At 37.5% G+C, this 10445-nt stretch overlaps 1 protein-coding gene across 2 annotated transcripts in view; it reads left to right on the forward strand.

Annotated features, from left to right (window-relative positions):
* Nucleotides 1-9686, forward strand: part of ANKRD10 (ankyrin repeat domain 10) — a 38126-nt gene extending 28440 nt beyond the window's left edge. For both annotated transcript variants that reach the window (XM_065677912.1, XM_065677913.1), the window contains 3 exons: nucleotides 1029-1264; nucleotides 5094-5189; nucleotides 8041-9686. In XM_065677912.1, the coding sequence (XP_065533984.1) occupies nucleotides 1029-1264; nucleotides 5094-5189; nucleotides 8041-8501 (793 nt within the window). In that variant the 3' untranslated portion in view covers nucleotides 8502-9686. The remainder of the gene's footprint in view (nucleotides 1-1028; nucleotides 1265-5093; nucleotides 5190-8040) is intronic.
* The last annotated feature ends 759 nt before the right edge of the window (nucleotides 9687-10445 follow it).

Below are 10445 nucleotides of genomic sequence, written 5' to 3' on the forward strand. Positions count from 1 at the left end.
TTAGGGCTATTAATCTTCTGAATTCTTACACTGTTGGCTGGTCTGTTTCTGGATATTTAAGTAATAGACTTGATAGACTTTTGTAAACTGCTGAAGCCAAGAAACAAAAATTCGGTTTTCTGACTAGTTGGATCTGTCCGGAAAGGTGTAAAAAAACTTCAGAAATGTTCATTGGTATCTTTCACTTAACAATCTAGTTTTGTCACTTCTGGCCCTCTTGTCTCCGCTTTCATGCAAATCCTTATGAAGTTAGCCTGTATTTCTAAGCCTGTATTTTCTAAGCACAGACATACTGTATGTTTGTGTAAATGCATATGATACAGTACTTTCTCAGATTAAACCTCTACGTCCCTATCTGTCCTACCTGGTTTCATTTATAATCTCCTTGATGCATTAGGATATTCCTGTTCAAATAACAAAGCAAGTCCCAGCACTTATGATGTCACACACTTTGAAATGAGAAACAAATCAGAAAAAAATAAAATAAGCAAAGCATAACTAAATATAGCATCTTTATCTCTCTATCTTTTCCTATATATGTATATATTTTGTTGTTAGGAAGAATAGTGATGATGTTGTTACCTTAGAAACCAGAATGCCATGGACAATTGCCAAGTCATGTTAAGTTTGTTTTGGGTTTTTGATCTTTTGCTCAAGTTAAAGCAATAGATTGCAGAAGATGATAAAATTCAAGGCTTAAAGTAGTCTGAAGTTTACGTAAAGACTAGATACTTCAGACTATTTTAGAGTAAAGCATTTTGAGAACTTTAAATAGGAAGATGTTTTTTTTAAGTCACATAGTATATTGATTTTATTTAAAAGTGCATTGTCTCCCAAATTTGTGTAGAAGCCAGATATATGTGGGAAAAGTAAGTTAGTTATAAAACTAAGATTGTTAACTAATTTCTTAATGGAAATTTGCTAAGTGTATGTTTTCTCTCACCAACAGATAGATAGTCAGTAAGGGCAGCAGCAGCAGCATGCTGGCTTGATGAATGAGTGTAATTCAGTTCCTTTGTATTGTACAGCTTGAGAAATGCCAGTGGCCTGACAGCAGCAGACCTTGCACATACCCAGGGCTTCCAAGAATGTGCCCAGTTTCTCTTGAACCTCCAGAACTGTCACCTGAATCGTTTCTATAGCAATGGCACCTTAAATGGGGTTCATCAGAATGCAGGTCCCAATCCATTCAGTGGTGGGACAAGTCGAAAGAGATCCTTTGAAGATTCAGAGTCTGCTGGAGTAAAGAAGGCTAGAACTGAAGGTGAGAGCCCGGAGGTAAAAGGGATGGGGGTGAGACTGTTGCTGAGAAAGGAAAATAAACATTTTTAAAGCCTTTGAGAATGGATGTTGAGTATTCTTGACAAACTCATGTACATACCTAAGTTACATATCAATACAAGAAGCAGATGAATACCGTTATTATGTGCCACAGGATCCCAGCTCTCCCTGTCATCATCTCGGTGTGTTCAGGAATTTCTGTTTACAGAGAGTGCTAAAGTTACGTGATGCCAAGAATAGTATGTGGAGGAGTAGTAGCTGAAATTAGCTTCTACTCAATTTTCCCTTTGGGATTGATTCACAATTCAAAACCTGGCTGCTAGATAAGATGGATGAAAGAAATTTAATGGAAAAAGGTTTCTCAAACAGAGAGGGTTGTATCTGTGGCATTAATGTAACTGAAGTTTCCAGGATCATGTTCCAAGGGGAACTGATCCCTTACAGGAGGATGCAAGACTAGGATGAGCCTTAAGGATTCCTATTCAGCCTTGTGCATTGAGGATTGTGCTTCTTCCTCTGCCAGCAATAATATCATAGTACAACCTCAAAGATACGAGTACAGATTATTCCTGGGGAGATTCTGGTTGGGCACAAGAGGAAAGTTTTTCACAATTAGAACAATCAGCATTGTAATAATTTCCCTAGGCAAATGGTGGATGCCCCAACATTGGACACTTCAAGATTCAGTTGGACGGGGTGCTGGGACATCTTGTCTACTGCTTTTGACAAGAGAGGTTGGACCAGATGATCCTTGAGGTGCCTTCCAACCTCATACTCCTATGATTCTATCCTTTTTTCTTGGTGGCTATATGAAGGAATCATTTTTTACATTTTTGAGCGCCTTGACTAATGGAAACTCTGCTTTATTTCTGTTGGTCATCCCATCAGATTATTAAAAAGAATGCACCAGTCTGCATGCAAACCTCATTTCTTTTTCTGTGTCTAGCATTAGGGACACTTCCTTCAGCTAAAGTTTATATTGTTCTAACAGATGTGACTGTTAGTAAGCCAAATAAAATGGGCTTAATTCCAGATAACAAGAGAGGTATTGAGACTAAAACAATGCTTCTAAGTATGACATGGACAACACAAATTACATCAATATTGACACTCTAGTAATTGCTTTAGTCCTTGCTATCCAGCCACCATTTCAACTATACCAGGATCTGAGGCGTTAACAGGCCATAGCCAGTCATAAATGGGATGCATTACTTCAATTTGGGAAATACAGGATGTAATTGGTCTACACTGTAAGTAATTTCATGATAGATAAGAACACCTATACAGTTAAATGCAGGACTGCTTTTCAGGAATAACCTCCTTAAATAGCTACATAAAATGAGCGAACATGCACAAGTATGCAGATGCCTGTAACAGCTGCAAAAAGACTTCATCAGTGCATTCATGTTCTGTTCCTGGGACTTGCTGCTTGTAGTCAAAGATATGTACCTTTCGTTTTGAAGAGCTATTCCTTACAAATGTTCATAACCAGCAGTCTCTTCTAGATTCAGAAAACTGCTCCAATCTAGTCAATTGGAAACATTTCCCCACAATCTGTGAGTGACATGGGCTAGCTGTTTTTCTTCTCTATGTTGTCATTTAATAGCAGTATCTTTGTTACCTTTCAGCATAAACGGTGGATAGGTTGCATTGAGCAAACAAATAGACAACATATTTAAGTTAACAAGATCTCCTAAGCAGTTGCAGAGATGTTAGAAAAGCAGAATAGGTAATACTTGAAATTTTTACTGGTATGACTTTTTAAAGACCTTTGCAAACAAAGCCAAAAGCTTTGCTGCATTGCTTGAAGGTTTTTTAAAGCAATTAAGAGATTCATCCCAGCTGCAAAGCTGAAGTTTCTAATCTGATGCATCCGCCCTCAAAAACATGAGCATTAGTAATACCTATCAAATCAGTGTAAAAAGTCTATTGGAGTGAGAATGAATCACTGTTCTTGAGGCACTCGGTAAACAACAAGGCTGAGTAATGAGAGGCCATCTTTGTGCTTAAGGTAATTTTGCCTTTACCACAATCACACTATTCTGTTGTCCTTTAAAAACTATTTGCACAGGAGATTTCATGTGCTCAGAATGCAGGCAACCTCTTCGCAGGAAAGAGTCAGATTTTGGTGGCCATACGCCAAACTGGAGCAGTCACTGCTTTTGAAAACCTGCTTTTTGTGACCAGGCACATAGCATGTGCCCCTTACATGAACCTGTAGGCAGTAGAGTTGGAAGAAGAGAAATACTTCAGCTGTGCTTCGCCCTTTGTCCTGGAATAGCTGAACTAAGAAGTTCATGGGTGTTACTTGTGTAATTTTGTTTACATGCACACATATATATCTCCTATTGGGTGCATAGTATTCAAAAATCCTTCAGCCTCAAAACTAACCAACATTGGTACATGATACACTGTGACAGAAACTGATTACATTCAACTGTAATGCAAAAATTACTTCCAAGGGCTGAAGCTGAACTTAAGTAGTGGCTGCTTTCAGGATATGCACAAACAGTTTTTAATTTTGGCTTAGAAATGTGCTGGATTTTGTATCAATTTTTCTGAAACCGGTTCCAGAAATTTCACCCTGATCGCTGGGCTGGTTGGGTGGTGCACATGGTCAAAGATGATGATGATCATGATGAGGATGATGACGGTGTGCGCTGGGCCTGCTGGTCACATGGCTGTGTTTGCGGCAGTCCTAATCCCAGCCCTAGTGGCTGATGGCCCTTGGCAGCTTGGCTTTTGCTTTGTGCTGTACGTGCTACGTGCAGTGCTGACCTGCTGTATACAACCAGTGACTTAACTGTATCACAGTGTCACAAGTCCCAGCATGGCTGCTTTTGTGTTCTTTATGAGGTAGGGATGGAGAGTATTGCCAGGTGTACCCTTGAACTGGCCAGCATGAAACTGCACTTTGATACCCGTCTAGGTAACTAGAAAAAATGCCTTTTTCTTCCTGGCTCAGGGAGAGTTGAAGCTCACTGATCCAAGGGCCTGTGTTTCCTTTAAGCCCTGTGTGATCTCTTTGGCCCTGAAACACTTCAGCTATTGCTTAAGGTTCTTTACAAACAAGCAGTTTACAAAAACATCTGTTGTGCCCAAGGTAATGACGGCTGACTTGCAGTCTACTAAAGCAGCTGTTTATAGCATAACTAGGAGTGTGTACAGTGTGTATAGAAAGATGTGTTAATGTCAGTGTGAGAACAGTGCAGGGTCTGATGGGGTAGTACTGGAGCAAGGCTTTGGGTGGTAGGTATATGAGGTAGTGAGGCAAGCGCATCTTGTTTATGAAAGCATTTCCCATGGCAGTCTACCCACTTGCCAGCTTTTCTTGGAAAACAGATGTTTGTTCAGCTCTTGAAGGGATCCCTGGAGCAGTCTGGTATGACCAGGGGGTGGGTTACTGGGAAATGGCCCTTGGCGCTGAAAGAGGGAGCAGTCCAGACTGACAGGACACAAATGTGAGGTGGAGACTGTGTGTGACTGTCAGGCACACTAGCTGTAAAGCCTGAATATGAGTAACTTAAATGACTCTTTATTCAATCTATTAGTATATTAGACTAATAATTGTTTGATATGTAATTGCTGAATCTGATAGATACACTGGTAGTTTTCCATTCTGAGGAATTAAAGTGAGTGTGCAAGTACTTAGCATTTACTTATTCTGTATTTGTAATTCCAAACATGTCAGAAGTTTTCAGATGTGAACAGTTCACATTTCTTTATAAAAGGTTTTTTCTTTAATAATTGAAGTACTTGTTGGCTGAGTTTTCAAGTTGCACCAGTGACTAAATGTGACTTCATTTTATCAGCTTACAGCTTTGATGGCTTAATACCAATGACGAATGGCGGAGTTGAGGACGATGCTGACAATATGCACGTTGATAGAGAGTTTGCTGTTGTATCAGGTGGGAGTGGACAGTTACCTGTTAACTGCAACAACATTCAAATGGTTGAAGACACCAAACAACAGGAGAGTGCTTCTGTTGGACCAAAAGAAATTGAAATATACACTGTTTCTGCAATGCAAACTCCTTGTCGTTGCAAGAATCAATATGCATTTTATTTTTAATTTAAGTATAAAACTTAGTCTTTTATTTTTGCACATTGCTGTCTAGAGTCTTGAAAACTGTTGTATTGCTGTAACACCCTTTACACTGGGGGTTTAGTAGGCATCGGAAATTAGCTGTTCACACAAAATATTGTAATGGTTACAGAGAAGGTTTATTAGTAGTTCATTATTATTTCAGATAAACAGGAATCCACAGTGGCTGTCTCACTTTTAACTGGAGGCTTGTATTACATTGTGCCTTGCTTTTAGTTGCTAGAATTTTTGGTAGGAATCAAAAATAATGTAAATTATTCTTTTAATTTCCGTTAAATAGGTTTAATTGCCAAGAAGGCTTCATAAGGAAATATATCCTAGTGCTTATATAGCTTTGAAAATAACATATGTTACCACAAAACTGTATTCAAAATATTCAACAAATATAAAGAATAGTTGAGACATATACCGTGTTTTCAGAATTTGCTTAGACACGATAACCGAAGTGCAGGATTCTGCTGTGGGGTTTTTTAATGTAAATACAAGACTGGACACAAATACTGTAACTAGTATTTGGAACTAATGTAACTTGGAAAACAGTTTCTGTGTTTCGTACTGATCGTCATGAAACAGTCCAAGTGTTACTAGTATTAGTGAATATTAATGCTCTAATTTTTTTTAAGGGCTGCTTAATCAAGATGCTTTTGGTAACCCCAGGATGTGTATAAAGTTTCAGTGTCTTGGGTCAGCTTTTTCCATGCACTTTGTAGGTAAAGGCATGGAGTTACTATGATAGTGCATTACTACATTCAGAAATGAATTTCTTTAATTTGTTCTGCGATAAACATGTTTATGCTTTGTACCATAGATCAGATTCACCAAAAGGAATGATAATAGATATTTTAATATATTAGGAATAAATATATACATATATATATATATATAATCAATACTTAAGAAGTAGACTATGATATTTTCCAGTGATAATTACTAAGTGTTCTTATTTATGGAAAAATGATTGTCTTTCATAAATATGCTCTTATTACTATAGGTGCTAATTTTTAACATATGATAACAGTCTATAATTATCACTAGACTATTCATTACCTACTTTTGCATATTAACTAACAGTAGTGCCATTTTTATTAAATTTGATTTGGCAAAGCCAGCCTATGAGAATTTATTTTTAAACAGTTAAAATTTTGCACTTTTCAGCTAATAAACATTATATGAAATTTCCTCCTGTGCATTTTCATCACTGAAATATTAGCTTTGATGCCTTGATGGGTTTGGATTTTGGGTTTCTTTTTAATTTCCACTATTCAATGAGAGTTTATGGTTTCTGAGTTCAGCTGATGTGGTTATTTTAACTCGTGTAGGGACTAAACAGGAAACTGCAGTGAGTACATCCAGTGAGTTACAAATCAAACACATTTCTTGGCATTATGTATTGCTGTATGTGAAGTATCAGTATCCTAATCCATATTTCATATAATAGCCTTGCAAAAAAAATAATAAAGAACCAAAACTTCAGATTGCTTCTTGTCAAACAGTGGTACTCATTATATACAGGAACCCAATGTTCTGCAAATGTGAGAAGTTACCAGCGGACTTAACTGGCTTGAACTGGAAATACGCAGTAAATGCAATCCTATTTTGCACATAGGTTTATGCATTCATATGTATATAAACATATGTGCATGTATCCAAGAATAATAGCAGAAAGTAAAATCTTAAAATGTCATCATATATATCTGTAGTTTCCACATTTGCCTTGCTCGTCTTTACCAATATAGATGTACATTTTAGATGTGTTTTACTGGTAGGCATTTTTAAGGCAGAATGTATCACCCATTTTTTTGTGCTAGTACTTTGAGTACCACTGCAAAACCATATATTTCAGACAAACTGATGAAAACTGTTTATGGAAATAAAAGACCATTGTACTAACTACTAAATTCAGAGGAGAAATTGCTTCAAAACAGTTGTCCGTGGGGGATTGCATGCACATTTTAGAATTTTGTTTCCTACTCTAATCTTTTTTAGTCTTCTGTGCACTCTGCTGCTGCTGTTGTATGGCATTTTGCATGTGGATTGTACAGATTCTAGCTAGATAAATGGAAGAGCTTTCAGAATAAAGGAACTTCGAAATATTTTATGTGAGCACCCCAACATAACATTTCTTTATTTGACCTATTTCAGCATCTGTTGTACTGTGAGTTACCACTAAAAGAGCCACAGATAAATTACAGCTGAAAAACGGTAGAAGAAAACCTTCACCCTCTCACAGATAACTCAGTTCTTGTATGTACATATTCTTTCAGCCCAAGAGTGCATTACAGTAAAGGTGGAAAGATATCTTTTATTCTGCCTTTCAAAACACTGCCCAGAATGTTGTCTGCTACTTATTTTATACAGTTAAATGAAAAAGATTCTGGGAAGTTTGTGTTGTCTTTGCCAAGATTAATATAGGCATATTTACACATTGAATGTAGATAGATAGTTGTATTTACAACATAAGCATCCGTACTACAAGGTTACTGGTCAACTCTCCTTACTTTGAACTACCTATACTGTTATAAATAAAGAAAGAGTAGATTATTTTCAAAGCTGTGTATGGAAACATTTTTTAAATCAGTGAAGTATAGTGGAGACATGTGGATGTATTTCGATTTATTCTTAATTGTTGGTGACAGGTGTATTTCTTAATGCAGATATGAATAGCAGTAGCTCCATATTGAATGCACTGACAAATGGATGTGCCATCAATGGACATTTGGATTTCACCACCGCACAACAGCTCAGTGGGATGGATGCCAGGCGTGAGGAGTGTTTAACACCTAATGGAATAATTCCTGGAATAACTTCTCCCAGTAGGCATCGAATTCATACCAGTAACGGCACCGACGAGCCAGAAAAAGCCATGAATAACTCCACCGAAATGTGTGGATCTCTCCATCTGAATGGAAGCCCTAGTAGCTGTGTTTCTAACCGGCCCTCATGGGTGGAAGACCCTGGAGATACTTTGCACTATGGACACTATCATGGGTTTGGGGATACTGCTGAAAGCATCCCCGAGCTCAGTAGTGTTGTTGAGCATTCCAATTCTGTCAAGGTTGAACAGAGATACGACAATACTGTCCTAGGCACAATGTATTTGTATCACGGTTCTTAGGTGATGACCTTTGTATCGAGCGCATATTGAAATTGCTACCAAATGAAACAGAGGGGACAAAATCCTCGCATAGCATTAAATTTGAAGATCGCAGTTTATTGCTATTTTTACACTTTGTTTATATGAAAAGTAAACTTTTAATTTGACAGCCTTATACAATAGTTGTAGTTTGTTGCATGTATGGGGCTTACTTAGTGATAAAATAGGTGATGTTATGATGAATGTTTATTATTTTTTATTATTATTACGGAATGTTCTGGTTTTGTATTTTTTTATTTCTAAGCTTGTGAACACTATCTTTCCCTTTTTAGAGCTGTTTTATTAAAACAATGTTTAACGGAATTTTGTGAGGAAAATGTTACGTATGTGCATCACTTAGAAGCGAAGATCTTACTTTTCCATATCTTCTGCTGAAGCTATGGTAGCAATATCAATGCCAGCTATCACTATGCAAGGTTGAAAGTGGCAATCTTCTGGAGCTTCTCTGACTTTATAGTTTGTACATTTGTTTGGTATAATTAGATGTTCACCTTTTCTGGACGAGTTGTTGGAAAACGCAGAGACAAACTTGGAAGAAGTTAATAGTTTCACTTCCTGTGTAGTGTAGAAGTGCTTTTCGTTGTTGTTGGGCTCTTTGCATTATAGAGTGGGAAAGAGGGCTGCCTTTGTTCGGTCGCAGTTGGGTGTGCTCAGGTTAGCTCTGAATTTGTGGCAGTTCCCTTCGGCTTCTCTCCTTTATACGTACGCTTGATATTTTACCATAGCTCACAGACCGGAGGCATGTTGGCACTGTTCTGCTTTGTACGCAGTTTAAAATTGCTGTTACTTGTTATAGAATTTGCCAAGTCAAAAATATTTGAGTTTGACTGTCTTGGATATACATTTCTTGTCCTTTCTTTTAACATATGCTTCGGAAGTGTAATGTTGTGTACTCTTTGGGCAATGCTCACTGAAAAATACATTGTATTTAAAGCTTAATACACAAATCAAAATTCATATAAGTGCACTATATGAGCACTAGTAATATAAGTTGCTGCTTTGTGTTATGATAAGTGAAGAGTGGGGAAGAATATGGTAAATGAGATAAGCCCTCTGAATTGTGTTGATTTTTTTGTTCTTGTTTTGTTTAAAAAGGGACCTTTACAAATTGGATTTAAAAAATAAACCTATTACATTGTATCTGAATATTCTGTTTAGACATTTTTATTTTGTTGGCAATTTGAGGCAGCTTTTCAGTCACATTTCTCCATAATCCTTCGCAGTGCAACTGTGGAATTTCTTGATTTTGTCAGTATGTGGAAGCAAGTAGGAACAGCCCTTAAGCTGTCTTTGAATAAGAGAAACGCATGCTGGATATTCTGTGTATGATGGTTGTATCAGCCTTGAAATCCAAAAATAGGTTAAAATGCTGGCTGGCTTTCATGAAAATTACAGTCTCCTTTCAACATCTTTAGGCAAAATGCGATGGACTACAGAGAAGTCAGTGGTTTAAATAGACTCTATGTGGTTCACTGTCTACATACAAGATATTCACAGTGTACTCAAATTGAGACCAACACTGACAGCAAAATTGACTGGTCCTTTTGCAAATCGCTAGCCAGGCCAGCAGAATTCCTCAGTGCCTTCCAGAGACCAAGACAACCATTAAAGAAAGCTGAATCTCACCTGGGACAAGCTGTTTCTGGCATGCATATGACCACTTGCTTGTGCTCAAACAATGGCATCCAGGCCCTCAGGCAATTTAATTTGCTGATGTAGTGCCCAGAGGCACGTGTACTGTTGCCATCATACTAACGTGAGAGATTAACTTAAATTCCTTGTAGCTTTTGGTTTGGGGATCTGTTTAGCATTTGCTGAGCTCGCTGCATATGCTTTCTTGTACTTCTTCAAATAAAGCAACGCGCAGTTATAATAAGCATTGCCATCTTACGTACACGGCTATAG

This window comes from Lathamus discolor, chromosome 4, assembly GCF_037157495.1.
Source record: "Lathamus discolor isolate bLatDis1 chromosome 4, bLatDis1.hap1, whole genome shotgun sequence".
NCBI lineage: Eukaryota > Metazoa > Chordata > Aves > Psittaciformes > Psittacidae > Lathamus > Lathamus discolor.